Genomic DNA, 15,122 nt, shown 5'->3' with positions numbered 1-15,122 from the left:
GTTTATCCCCCAGTTTATTGAATACTTATGTATGTCTTGTAGAACACAGCCCAGAAGGAGAGTTGAATGGAGTGGTCCTTGCCCAGAAGACTCGAGTGGAGAGTGTTGAACTTGTGCTGCCTCCTCATGCCAACCACCAAGGGAATACATTTGGTGGGCAGATAATGGCCTGGATGGAGAATATTGCCACAATAGCTGCCAGGTAGGATGTCTAAATTCTGTATAATTGGGGATACATGTTTTATTCCAGAGATTCCTCGACAATGCTCCACCAGCTGCACCAAGGTGTTCCCACAGGGCAAGTGGGCAGAAATGCCAGTAAACAAGTAGTAGTGGTCTGCTTGGGGGAGGACTTTACCCCGAGATCACTGTTGTGTTGCAGATGAAAGTGGCACTGTGAAAAAGGCTGTCTGCTATCAGTGTCAGTGATATATATATATATATATATATATATATATATATATAGATATAGATATAGATATAGATATATAATTACACCATCATTGTGGCTGGATACCGATTCTCACAGGGTTGCCGATGTTTGTAAATATAATTTTTTTACTGACAACTATCTAAAAAACAGGTTGAATATAAAATGTCGGCACAATCATAATGTTTACATGTTCATAATGTTGACATATATAATGTGAACATGACTGTAAAATCGACATAAATAAACATAATAAAAACACAAATGCCTGTTAAAAAAAACAACCCTTCCCAAACAGCTTAACCAGCCCTAGTGCTGCCAGCCTAGGCTGAAACTAGCATAATTGGGGGAACAAAAAAGCGTGCCCCCATGATATTACTGTTACCAACTCTAAGCTTTGCTGGTGGAACTATAGCAGGGAAAACACATAATGCCAAATCAGCCCCAGTCTGTTCAGCAAGGGGGCTGGATTCCCTAGGGAGTACGGAAACGCAAAAAGAAACAAAAAATAGTGCCCCCCATAAGTTTAACCAGCCCTGTGCTGATTGGTGTGGGGTAATAATGATAAATTAAATGTATTAATCCATTTTGTCCCTTGTGCACTATAGGTTCCAGCATGCCCAGGCTCTCTTTAAGTGTTTGGGCATGCTGGCACATGTAGTACCATGGCTTCCAGGGCTCATTGGGACCTGTAGTGCAACAAGGACAAATATAAATAAAACACACGCCCAAGTGTAAAAATGATTTTAATTGAAATAAAAACACCCCTACACTACCCCCATTCTTTATTTACAACCCTGTCCACATTTTACACATTGACATAACTGTGAACATGCACACGTTATAACTGTGTCGACATTATGAACATGCACACATTATACCTGTGTCGACATTCCGACTACATCCAGTAAAAACTGGTGGGCAGTCTTTTTACTGACACTGTTTTGTTATATACAGCATCTAGGGAATTTGTCAGTGGGAGATAAGAAAAGGGTTTACAAACTGCCATTGTCCTAAAATCATTAGTTACTTCTATATGCAGTATAATTATGTCTGTAAAATGGCACATTTTGGAGGACCTCAGTTTTTTATTTCTTACTAACAGATGAAAATTCCAATGCTGTTATACTGGCTGACAATAAATGTGGCAAACAAGCCCAATCAACCAACCCACAACACCTTTAGAAGAGGAAAAAATCATGGTTCCTTCTCGCAGCATGTACGTGTGAAGGAATAAACTGGGCAGTTAGTTGCGCTACCTCAGCTATTCCAGACTAAATATTGCCAGTCCTCCCTCATGTCTATTATGGCAATTGTATGTTCTGTCCATTCCAAAACAAGTGGAGAGCCGCAGGTTGCCTACCTGGGATACATTGTACTCGTGGAGGTTTTCCATGTGATTGACCTCAGGAAAACATGTTAGGTGTCCTTGGTTTACCATTTCATGAGTATATATTGTATTTCTATGACTATTGAACACTGGTCACGTTTTTCAGTTCTCACAGTAACACGATATTTATCTGATTCACACAGCCGGCTTTGTCATGCTCACCCAACATTGAAGGTAATCGAGATGTTCCATTTCCGGGGGCCCTCACAGGTCGGAGATCGATTGATTCTAAAGGCCATTGTGAACAATGCCTTTAAAGACAGGTCCGTAACTCACAGAACATACCAAGACGGAGACACAATAGTGTTCTCATTATCTATAATAATTTGCATTGCACACTCAAAACTTACAAATAACGCTGATTATTTATTCTCCTACTTACTATATCTTGCTGATTGACACATTCTGAGGGCTGGTTGTTCAGGGATATAACTTAGTCTATAGGTATACATTAATCTACTATGTTCTTGTGTATTTTCTGGACAGTTCTGTAATAGCTAGGCCAAAGTATCAACCGATCCTTATTGTTGATGAAAATGGTTCTATAATTCCGTAAAGGCCATTCCCTGTGATATTATTGGCCCCGCTGTACAATATAACATAGCCTCATTCACAACCTGAAGAACTAGTCTATTGTAGAGCAAAAACAATACCGTGGAAAATGATCTGCAGAAAATGGAATTGCTTAGAAAAAAAACAGACCTTCTAGGGTTTCAATATATACCTGCACAGGTGTGAATCATTGTTCCAGTTGTGTAATATATGTTTACGTAATATATACAGAAAGCCCCTCAAACATACCTCAGTAACAATTGTACACTCTGCTTTCCTTGGTCTGGAATCAATATAATTACTTTGCCCTTGACCGAGGCAGTGAAATGCGGCTTTTGAACTTTGGCGTTTTGCAGGATTATTATGCGATTCTGACTAACGTCCAAGGTATTAGAAACGTTTATCAAGGAGAACACACTTTTATGGCTTTATTACCCCATCATCAGATAAACTGCAAAACAAATATTTGTGTTTTTTTTTTTTTTTCAGGCGAACATCGTTTAGAGTACAGATAGCGGGGCCATAGTTCATCCGTTTGTAATATGTATCTGCTGTCAAACTTTTCACTTCAGAATGTTCGGCTAATTGGAGCAATGGATTGATTGTTAGAGTGTGCATTAGATTGTTGTACAATGTAATGCAGTGCAATGTGGGACGGAGCCACAGACTGTCAGACACGATCTAGGTCACCGCTTGAATTTCTGGTAGACAATATTGAATATTCAGTGGAACAAGACTTTAGTGTATAATTGCACTTAATTCTGGGTTAAAAATGTGCACACACACCTGTATTTTAAACTGAAATATCAGTATGTGGCATACAATTCATTAATGAACTCATGAAATGGGGGGGAAGATAACATCCCCATAATGTAACCTGCACTGCACACAGCCCTCCTCTCCCCTCCCTGCAGTGTAGTATAGAAAGCCGCCAATACCTGCCTAACCTAGACCTCTGGTACCTGAAGCCTGGAAGCTAAATTGTCCTATTGAGGTATCAATGGATTGTTACACTCTGCAGTAGCGCTGGAGTCTTATAATATTTTTTTAATATGTTAAAAGTGAGGGTTAGGAAACGTGACTCTCCAGATGTTGTGGGACTACAAGTGTCGGCATGCCCTTCCAGCCTCTGGGTTTTCAAATTTGTTACAAAACACTATCAGTAACATGTGGGCAGCAGGTTGGCTTAGTGTTTAGCACTTCTGCCTCACAGCGCTGGGGTCATGAGTTCAATTCCCGACCATGGCCTTATCTGTGTGGAGTTTGTATGTTCTCCCAGTGTTTGTGTGGGTTTCCTCCGGGTGCTCCGGTTTCCTCCCACACTCCAAAAAAAACATAGGTAAATTGTCTGCTGTCAAATTGACCTTAGTCTCTCTCGGTCAGTGTGTATGTTAGGGAATTTAGACTGTAAGCTCCAATGGGGCAGGGACTGATGTGACTGCGTTCTCTGTACAGCGCTGCGGAATTAATGGCGCTATATATAATAGCTGATGATGATGTAAGTATGTAATATATGTAGTTTGCAAGATTACTTGGAGAATGTAGAGCATTTACTCCCTTATACATGACATGAAGAAGTGTAAAGACTGAAACCATAACATAACTGTGTCTGTTACTCCCCAGCATAGTGCACAGCATTACTGAATTCAGTAGCGTACGGATATAATGCCGCTATGTGTCTGTTGCAGTATGGAAGTGGGGGTCTGCGTGGAGGCGTTTTGTCACGATGTGGATGTTCCCAGAAGGCATATAAACAGTGCTTTCATGACTTTCGTGGTTCTAGATGAAAGCAATCACCCATGTATTGTACCTTGCATCAAACCAGAACCAGGGGTAGGTCGTCTTACCATAATCTGTTACTCCACCTAATTCCAGCGTGCTCTCTACACCTTAATACTACTTTATAATGTTTAACCATGTAAGCAGTGCACCTATAGAAAAGCCTATTCCATTTGACCAACATGATGGTCTTGCCTGTCATATTCTCATTTAAAGCTGCACTACCAGTAATGGGTAGTAGGGCAGCTCCCACTTTTACCCCCAGCTGGAGTGATACAGAACTTTTATATCCTCCAATAAATTTTACATATCACTGTGTTCTTCTACCCATTGACAGCAACACACTGAGACCTGTCACCTACACACCATAGATATTGTGGCCTGTACCACTATTCATCATTCTGCTGGGCTATGACGTCACTGACACTGTCTAACTAATATTCATGAGACTTTACTTGTATTCATAAGTTGCTGGTTCTTAGTGATTTGATGGCCTATATTCTAATGAATATTGGCTGCCTTCTACTATGTTGTTGACAGGTCCTAATTTAAAGAGACCGTTTACAAAGCTAAGCGGCAGAGGCTACTAAACCATTTATTCCCGTTTCTGTACAATTACCTTTTAGTCTTTTATAACAGTTTGGTCATATAACACGAATGTTTTTTCTCCAAGGACGGAGAACGACGGTATCGTGAAGCGACTGCACGCAGGAAGATAAGACTGGACCGGTAAATAGCCAGAGCAATACAATTTATTAATATATAATATACAAGTAATGCTGGCAGGAGGGCGCCGCAGTTACCAGGTGGCCACCAACCCACCTTCGGCAAAATATTTTGGTTTTGGCATGGGCGATGTGCCCCCCTATGTTCCTAATTCCTGCTATGAACAAAGTAGGTGTCAGAATTATAGGTCTAAGACGTCTAGGATTTCCATGAGCTGGTTATAGAACCTCCTCACACAATACAAAAAGGTGAATTATATCCTTGCTGGTGAGAATGTGTAATAGGTAAATGGCTAAAACATGTAAGCTTCTTCTTTTATGTGAATTCTTTGATCCCCATATGTATACAGTAAACAACACTCAATTATTCTGTGTGAAATGGCGAGTTTAAAGGAGAACTTCAGTTGTAAATATATTTTCCCCCTTCAACTGGTACCCGTGACTCCACAGTTGACAAGATACTCAAACCAGTTGTGTACATGATGCCTCTCTCGGTTTAATATCGAAGAAGTTATAGATAGTGCTGATTGGTCACTAGTACAGTTTGGTCAGTCGACTGTGTTAACCGCTTTTTAGTGGACGCAGTTTACGTTCAATCGTCCTTTGTTCTAACCCTGTACAGCCTTACTTGGAGCACCAGAAGCGAGTTGGAGTAACTTGCAATCCTAGCGGTTTCTAGAGGGAAATTTTTAAAGGAAAAATATATAATTAGTTGGAGTTTAAGATTATTGTAAAGAGATAAGTGCGTGTTGCTTTGTGATATTTACACAGTTTCTTTTGTACCAACAGTAAATATGTTATATCGTGTAAGCAATCAGAGGTGCCCCTATCAGTTCCTTGGGATCCAAGTAACCAGGTAATTTACTAAGGACTTGTAATCTCCAGTACATGGGCGTATTTATTCCAAGCAATAACATTTAAAGGCTTTTTACACCCAAAACTAGAAGTTAGTTTTGGGTGGAATTAGGTGATGTAAGATGAAAGGTGAGCTAAAATAGTTTTTTTAAATAAAGTTTTATTCCAGTAGGCCCTCCGCAGTGTACTTCTAATTGTCTTGAATGGGGCATTCATGGGGGAGTGGCCTTGACACCCCGAGTAAGACCTGTCTGAGCAGGAGAGAGGATCTCCAGCTCAGTCCATCAGACACATTGGGGAACCTGGCAAATCTCTCAATTTACCAAATGGCTGTAAGTAAACTCGGTCACCTAATCATACCCAGATCTATTTTTTTAATTCTGGGTGGAGTTGGCCTTTAATGAGGTTTGGGGGTAAATTTATCAAGCTGGGAGTTTTCCGGCGGGTTTGAAAAACCAATCAGATTCTAGCTATCATTTATTTAGTACATTATACAAAATGATAGCTAGAATCTGATTGGTTGCTATAGGCAACGTCTCCACTTTTCAAACCCGGCAGAAAACTCTCAGCTTGATACATTTACCCCCTGGTCACAATTTGGTATATACAGAAAATAAAGCTATATTACATCAACTGTTTTAGCACAAACAAACAATACAAACACTTATATTAATATACCCGCAGCAGCTGTTCATGTATAGAAAATGTGATTAATCCTATAATTGGGAACATTGCTGGCTGGGGGCTGCCATGATGGGATTTCTATGAAAAATATTTGCTGTGATTGGCTGGGTGTTTTTAAGTGTGCTGTAAACTAAACACCCGCGACCTGATTAATCTCTGCTGTTAGCGGTCACCAAATCTACCGTAAAATCCTATCGGGTATGTAGCTAGAACTGTCACACAGCTGTTCTCAGCCATGCTTATTATATTTAAGGGGGCAGCCAAGGTTACTTTAGTCCTAATTGACAGCAATTTGCAGCATGTGTGGCCCAGAATAGATCGATCCCTACTAACATCTGATCAGGAGGTTTCAGATGTTGATCTGTGCAGATTATGACTCCATTTGACAGCATAAGGTCATCCTCCGTCCATACTAACTGTGCCCTGTAGGGTCCAGCCGTGCTTTCTACCATGCATGTTTGTATGTGAAATAGCCGCCCTGCAAAATTAGTTGTATCCCTATTGCATGAGGGCACTTCCCAGAAGCAGAGTGTGGCAGACAAATAGATGCAAAATGAAAAGCACTACACATCTGTCTGTCATTAGTAAATGACCATTAGTGACTTCATCAGAAATATTGTAGAATCCCATTTTCTGCAATAAGTAGATCTGTTCTTACAGCGTACCTCGCTGTGTACTGCATCGCACCAGAACATTTTTATTTCCTCTAGGACAGCAATCATTCCACCTTTTGGAATTGCTTTATCGTGTGACATTCTGTATAAGGGTGATAAATCCATTTAATGGCCATTTTTTTTTCTCCAACAGGTTTACCTTAGTTACAACAATGTTTCAGCCCTGAAGATGCTGGTATCCAAAGCTGACTGGGTCATGGCCTCTGAAATTAATAAGGTACTGAACATTTACATCTGTTGGACTGGTACAGAAAAGATGGCAAACACCCGGGTCATGCATGAAATATGTCACCTGACTTTATATATCGTGATGATTGTAGTCTGATGAAACAACACCTTTCTTCTAAGAATGTAGACTGAGAGCACCTGATTGTAAGGGAAGCTTTCTATATTTGTACCCGGAGGGGAAAAGCGGGGGGGGGGGGGCCTCGGGGCTATCTTAAGGCAGAAAATCTATTTTGAGTGCATTGTTTCTTTAAAGTATTTCCATTACCTGTTCACAGTGGAGGAAGCCATTTTGTGGCCTGAAGAGGCAGCCATTTTGTGACCTGAAGTAATATATTTGAGAATTCAGCCTGTCACGTCACTAGGAACTAGTGACATCACTGAGGCAGCTTTTAAGTAATATTTAATCATAAAATTATAGTTCATGTTGATGAGACATGGTGGTAAGTGCTAAAATGTAATTTTATGTGTGAACCAATATTAAAGACATGGTTGTTCACAACCAGTGATGTCTAAGTCTGTAGGACGAGTGCTCCTGGGTGAAGGCATTGGAATGCCCCGTTTTGGCCCATGGGGGCAGAGTGATGCGCTGCAAGTTTGCAATTTTCCTAAATCAGCCTTAATTTAAATACTGTGTAAAACACAAGGAAGGAGAGCAGTCCTGTATAATGAATGATCCATTGTCTCATCTTACATCAGGTTCGGCTATACACACTGGAGGATGAAAAGTTTCTGTCCTTCAGGGTTGAAATGAGGGTGTCCATTGATGCAAGACAAAGCTTCAACCTGCTTTCTGATCTGAGACGGCGAAATGAGTGGGACTTCTATTATAAGTGAGTGCGGGAACGTGGAACAGGTCATGGTTTGGGATCTTCTCCTGTATCTCTAAACGCCATGTATTCTCTGCAGGAAGTGTCAGCTCCTGCAGCAAGTGAATGAAGATGACGCTATTTACCATGTAGTCAGCACGGTGTGCAGCCCAGATGGTAAACTACAAGATTTCATCATCCTGGCCTCTCAGAGGCCACCCTGCGCCATTGGGTGAGGAAACAGAACCATCTGTGTGGATAAATCCTAAATACACTGTGATATATAGGGTGGGCATGTATGTATTATTGCAGATGGTAGTAAAATGATGTCCTAAGTATTGGGTACAGATGTTGGTGTTACAGGTTACATTGCTCACACAGTACTTTTTGGGACACGAGCCTCTATATGTAAATGGTAATAACACCCTTTAGGGAACGGAATGCCAGCAGGTTGCCATAGTCAAGGCGGGAGAATATCATCATCATCACCATTTATTTTTATAGCACCACCAATTCCACAACACTGTACCATTCATGTAAATCCTGCCTTCATTTGTTAACGCTTGATAAGCCTTACAGAGGAGATCTCCAAAGCAAAGGAGGAAAGTGTCTCCAACTCACAGATACCACTGTTAATTTCTGCATTAATGAATAATTAATGAGCTAATCTTCTTGGCCTCTTGGTCTCAGCACTAGAGGCGACTCTCTCTTCACATTTCCACATAAGACCTCTTCAATCACAGTACCTAATGCACTGGAATAAAGTTTACTGCAGAGCAGATGATCCTGGTTTCCACAGATCTGGACTATTGTAGCCTTATGAACCCAGAGATCACACCAGACTTTGGATGCAGTGAACAGTCACCTGAGATCTTTCAACAGCTGTTGAGTTATTAGGGTGTTCCTAATGGTGTACTGTGCCTGGGCAAGGGACAAACAAGCAGCATTTGTTGATTCTCTGATCATTCTGTGGTGGTTTCCGCTGCTCTAATTCTTTTCCTCCAGTTACTTTTCTTCTGCTGGTGATATGAAAAGTGGCAGCTGTTTTTGTTATTCTTGTCAGTCTAACTTGGTCAAGAAGATCATAGTACACTGACCTTGTCAACATGTCGGCCTTTCAGCTGTGGCAGCTATTCGTTTGACCTCACCAGCCCACCAGTGGACTGATCTGTCACCCCCAACTTTAAGTTTCTCCATTTGACCTCCTGGCACTTGAATACCCAAACTGGAGAACTATGGGATTGCCTACAGGTAGGTTACACCACCTTGGGGTGTAAGCCTAGTTCTCTCCATGATGGACTGTCCTTACTTTGAACCACTAGCATCCTGTCAATTAAAATGTTTCACCTTGAAAGTAGCCTTCTTACTGTCTATCTGTGGGTTTCTGAATTTAGGCCCTCTCTGGTAAGGAGCCCTGTTTGATCTTTCATGTGCTACTCACTGTTAACTAATTCTTACCCTGTTAGTGTGGGCTCCTTTCACATTAAGAAATGTGTAGTACAGTCATTTTGCCCTCACCCATGCATGAACTAGAACATTTGCCATACCTTACACCCAGTACAGGCTTCCTACTACTTTGTGACATGTACAGTGACTGTCCACTAATCAGACTCACTCTGTCTCTTTGTAAACTATGGTCTGACTCGTATAGGTTGTCCACTGTCCAAATACACAAGCTGCCAGGTGGCTGGTGCTCACTATCGGTTTGATATACAGCATGTTCCTTTTTTATGCCCAAGCTCACTCAACGCCTGTAGTTTACGCATCTTGGGCGTATGTTCAGTATGGCGACAGTGGAGTAGATCTATCAGGTTGAAGTGTGGTCACCTCTCCACATGTACACTAAGTTTTACATAGTTCACGTTGCTGCCTTGGTGGAATTGTATTTTACTGGCTAATTTGCTGTTTTTCCTCATGAAGTGCTTTTTCCTATTCATTGTTGTCAGTTTCTTCCTTGACGACTTTGGGACATCCCCAATCATCTGCATTGATGTAGGTTTGTTCTAAGGAAGGCTCATTTTTTCACTTATCATAAAAACCCTGTATCCCTTAATAGCACCAAACGGTAACTGATTCATAATGACACTGAATGCATATAGAATATATAATTGCATATATGTGTTCCATTTTTATTATAATATTATTTGTCCATAACAACCATATTGCATACGTGTTAAGTAAAAGATCATATGCTTTGTCTGATGTATTCCAGATGTTCCAGTAAAGGATTGTCAGCATGTTTCATTATGAGGATATTCTCTTTTACAGGGACCCTTTTGTTGTAGCTTTTCGATCTGTTTCTCTCCCGACACATCCCCCTTGTGAGGAGTACACCCGAGGAGAAACCCTCTGCTCAGGATTCTGTATCTGGCCGGAAGGACCAATGACAAAGGTATTAATCTTGGTGCTTGGATACTGGCACAAAGTCGTCTGAGTTCTGCATGGAGGGGTGTCATGGAATCCTGTATACAAGCATGTTATATTAGTGTCAGTCTATCAGCCAGTCCACTGCTACAGAGTAGTTGTCAGGAATAAGAGGTAAAACTGGAGGCAGCTAAAATTAACCCCAAATTTTAAAGTCATCATTGTTGTTTTGAATGTAGTAGTCTTAAAAATGGCTTTACATTTTGACTAAGGTCTGAGCACCTTACTGTATTAAGTCTTCATCTCCTGCTTGTATAGTTCGTCTCCTTTTTTTATGTAGATGGAAATAGAAGAACCTGTAGTCAATCAGATCATCGGGATGTTCACAGCAGCACATGTGCTGGTCTAGTGGGAGGCAGTGACCTGTCCACTGGTGTGATTATATTAGTGAGGGCAGGAGTATATGTGCCGGGGGCAGTGTCATGCTGTGTGGAGGGGAACGATGCCACAGCTCCTTATTTACAACACCCAATGGGTGTTCTAATCTGGTTTACCTAGATGGTCTGCCCAGTGCACAGAGCAGGCGTTCATGCACTCTTTCACCTCTTAGGAGATGCTTTCAGAATGTAGAAGAGAGCACATATGTGTGTGTTATGAGGCTGAATAACCTGAACCTGTATACATAACAGCGTCCAATTACTTTAGAGCCAACTCTTTCATTAAATTAAACCTTTCAGTTTTTCTCCTAAATTAGTGCTTGGCTTGGCCTCACTTAGGTCTAATCATGGGATTGAGGGGACATCGGAACTGTCGATATTATATCATACTTGCCCACTTTCTTCAGCTCCCTTCCGGGAGCCAGTCAGTGGAGGGGGGCGTGAGGGGAACAGGACGGCCAAAATGACGGCATTTTAGCTCCGCCCCCTGTGACGTCATTTGACAGTGGGGGCGGGGCCAAAAGCTGCGATTCACCCGGAATCACAGCGTTTGGGATCTAATTCTGCCCACTTCACTAGGAAGTGGGGCACTTCCTAGTGAAGTGGGCAGAATTCAGGAGATTGCCACACTCGCCCGGGAGTCCGGGAGACTCTCGCAAAATGCGGGAGTCTCCCGGACTTTCCGGGAGAGTTGGCAAGTATGTATTATATGTGGCACTTTCATAAGATTGAAGATTTATTTTACATTGGGCAGAGTGCAACTGGGAAGTGGACTAAGCACTAGAAGTATAGGAAGAGACCCCATATCTGTCTGCTCAGAGTTGGTTCAACAAAGTCCTTTTGCTGAGTGGAAATTGCTAAGATCCCCTCCGCTCAGCAAGGAAGACCTCTAAAAATGCACCTCCCAACCCCTTTATCTGTTTTCAATAGTCTAGCTCGGCAGAACCCCCCTCACTTCATCTAACTGCTCCCATCAGTCGGTGCAAACGTCTGCTCCTCTGCAAACACCACCATCCTGCTCCTCAAGCCCTTGTGGTTTGGCATAAATGTACACAAGCTTGATGAGCCTCACAGAACGGAGAATAATAACATGGGATCAGTATGGTCTCCCAATATCACAGAGCAGGGATATGAGACTCCTATTAAACTAGTGCAGGATTATTGTGGGGTCAAACACGCTTATATTTAAAACTAAATGCATAAATTCAACCTTTTCACAAAGTGACATTGTTAATGCTGTTTTTAATCTAATAATCTAACTTTTGTGAATTATGAGTCTCTATAGTTGCCTCTCAGGTTCATAGCTAGTAGCATGCCTGGCTATACTCCACTTTACTGACTCCAAGTCCTCTCTAGTGCGGTTTCAATATGTTTTGGTTATGGCAACAGGGTTGGGAACACTTTGAGAAAATATATGGTAGGGACCCATTAAAAATTGATATATAAAGCAGTGCTCATAATTTAGTACACCAAACGCCCCTACTTAACCATAAGATACAGCACTCTAGGGAAGTCACGTAGATAGACGTCAACATTGCTTTACAAGATATAAAAGCACATATAGCTGCCGGTGAACGGTAGGTATTTGAGAACATCATGGAGACCTTCCATGTCTCGATGGCAGGAGATGTGAGAGAGGTGTCCGTAGTTGAAATCCAAATTAAGTAAACTGCACAGTTTCCTTGAAGTGTAAAAGTATTTTATTTTCTAACTTCTTCCGCAGATTGCGTATTATAACCAGTTCACCCCAGGACTTGTCTCCCACCTCACAACCAACATTTCAGGACTTTCCTCTGATTTCTCCAGCACCTACGAAGCCTGTGAACAGTTTCTTATTGAGAATACGAAGGAATCTGTGGTTGATCTTAAAAAGTCTGAACCTTAGTATCCTACGGATATTTAACAGCAATAATAAAATAAATATAAATAAATATATACATGTATAGATAGTCTACGTAATGCAGACAAAGGAATAGACCCCGTATTAGATTGTGTGGTGAACCTGTGCTCATCAGCTGTCAGACTGCAGTCTACATGAAGTCACCAATACCCCTGGGTGATGAGCAGTGTGGTCCAATGACGGATGGAGAGCACAGGCTCAATGTGGCATTCTGCAATTTAGACTGTCTTATACTCTGCACAAACAGCACTTTTTGTTTTTGCTATGGGAGTAGTGGGGTTTTGATAAAATGACCTTTTTAATTCTATGTTTCATGAACTGATGTTAAGAACCGATCTGCCCTACTGTTAGAGGGTACAGTGACTTTTTTCATTTAGAAACATATTAAAGATGTCATGTAACCTTCACAAACTAGCACTCATTTTATTGTGTACTTTTTGGTTTGCATGCACCTATTAAATGTGTGGTTTTTTTCCAGCAATGTCCATCTGTCAGCAAGTTAGTGATACAAGGAACATTTAGCCAGTTCGAGCATTAGTCTGCCACAATATTAAACTATAAATGTTATTGTACACCAAAACAAACCTCATTTAAATTATGCTGAAACTAGTGTGTGTGTTATCACGGCACAAAGTGATACAAAGTACCTCCATGTTGTCTCAGCATCCTGGGAGTCTGTGCTCGGAGGGGTCCCTATTAAGATGCCCTCATGATTGTGCCCCATACCTCTGACCCCTTGCACAAACCCTTCAGATCTGGGCATAACACTCTTGTAACTGCTGCACTACAATGCCACTGATTGACGTCTCTGGATCACTCATCACTGTGTCCTCGGATGCTGGGAGTGAAGGTTCCTACAGGCGTCTGTAGGTTTCAGGTCCGCTAGGGTTATGCATAGCTGTGAATGACCCAGAAACTATATAACCAGTATGGATGTGCTAGGAGGATGGTGGGACTCTGGTAAATGCTGGGGGATATGTGGCTGGTAAAGGGGGAACGATCTCATTGAAATATATGATCAGTATTTGTGGGGGATCTCTATGCAATATGTGCCAAGTTATGGGAAGGAAGAGTATGTGATGATCTGTGCAGTATGCTGTATCTATATGATATATGCCAGCAAATGGGGGTTATCTCTTTGCATTACATATGGCTGGCATGGAAGTGGTATTTCTGTGCAATATTGGTTGCAGTGGGGGTATTCTGTCTCTTCATCCTCCATAGTACCAATTTATGCTCTTAACACGGCCAGAGAGGGTCATAATCTAGATTCATGGGACGTGAGTCATTAAGGAAAGTAAGGCAAAAAAAGGAGTTAATGTTCTTCGGAACAAACCATGTTACAATTCAAGGGGTGCAAATTAGTTTATTATTTTGCACATAAGTTAAATACTGGCAGTTTTTTCATGTAGCACACAAATACTTGATAGCTTTATTTTTACACTGAAATATAAAGTTGATCTAGGACATGCCCTATCCCAACTAGAAATCTGTCCCACATTTTAACTTTACCTCCCCCTCTGATGCAACATGGTTTTGTCCAGGTGCAAAGTTACTGCTTTTTTATGCTTTGCTCTCCTTAATGACTTAGGCCCATGAAGGAGTGCAAATTAAGCACTATCCCTCCCCTATCACAAACCAGAGCACTATTTGTTTAAACAACGCATCCTGTTTGAGATAGAAGTGCATGGTCCTAACCACAGGGAGTGGTCCTGCCACAGTGATAGGTAGATAGCTCCAGCCATTCAGCAGTTAGAGTACTGCAGTGCACAGCTCTCTGATTGGTGGATGGCTGCTGCCATCTACTCTAATGGTTATGATCAGGACTTCCCCCACATAACAAGGCACCCAGAGTTTGTATTGGTCACTAGATTGCTCTCTTGATTGTATATCAGTGGTCACCATTAGATATTGACCAGAATAGGGCTGTGTTATGTTTGGTTATCGCTATTACATATACATTTTGCTGGGTATGTAAAACCACACCCACATGTGTATGTGCTGCATGTATGTGGGCACAATGTGTGTGTACACACCTGGACAGAGGAAGTATCTAGGCACTGCTCTGCACAATGAATGTATGGGCACCTCACTGTGAATTTCTTTGAGGGCCCATTGTACCACAGTCCGACACATGGCACAGAAACTTACTTTCCCCCTCCTTGCAACTGAGTAATTGCTAACTGATTGATATTGGATTAGAGAGCTGGCCTTGCCGAGTAGCAATACAAGCAGGAGTTTTCCGCTGTTATAATTGGCTTTCTCTAGATAGTCCTATAGCATAGCAATACTAGTAGA

General features: G+C 41.6%; 1 protein-coding gene across 3 annotated transcripts in view; it reads left to right on the top strand.

The window, feature by feature from the left end:
- ACOT11 (acyl-CoA thioesterase 11) overlaps positions 1-13,235 on the top strand; it is a 34,209-nt gene extending 20,974 nt beyond the window's left edge. For all 3 annotated transcript variants that reach the window (XM_075182122.1, XM_075182121.1, XM_075182120.1), the window contains exons 7-16: positions 43-202; positions 1,964-2,083; positions 4,061-4,205; positions 4,825-4,880; positions 5,666-5,732; positions 7,223-7,306; positions 8,014-8,147; positions 8,224-8,355; positions 10,392-10,515; positions 12,648-13,235. In XM_075182122.1, coding sequence (XP_075038223.1) covers positions 43-202; positions 1,964-2,083; positions 4,061-4,205; positions 4,825-4,880; positions 5,666-5,732; positions 7,223-7,306; positions 8,014-8,147; positions 8,224-8,355; positions 10,392-10,515; positions 12,648-12,809 — 1,184 coding nt within the window. In that variant the 3' untranslated portion in view covers positions 12,810-13,235. The remainder of the gene's footprint in view (positions 1-42; positions 203-1,963; positions 2,084-4,060; positions 4,206-4,824; positions 4,881-5,665; positions 5,733-7,222; positions 7,307-8,013; positions 8,148-8,223; positions 8,356-10,391; positions 10,516-12,647) is intronic.
- Positions 13,236-15,122: the final 1,887 nt, after the last annotated feature.

This window comes from Mixophyes fleayi, chromosome 8, assembly GCF_038048845.1.
Source record: "Mixophyes fleayi isolate aMixFle1 chromosome 8, aMixFle1.hap1, whole genome shotgun sequence".
NCBI lineage: Eukaryota > Metazoa > Chordata > Amphibia > Anura > Limnodynastidae > Mixophyes > Mixophyes fleayi.
This window is presented reverse-complemented; position numbering and strand designations above follow the sequence as displayed.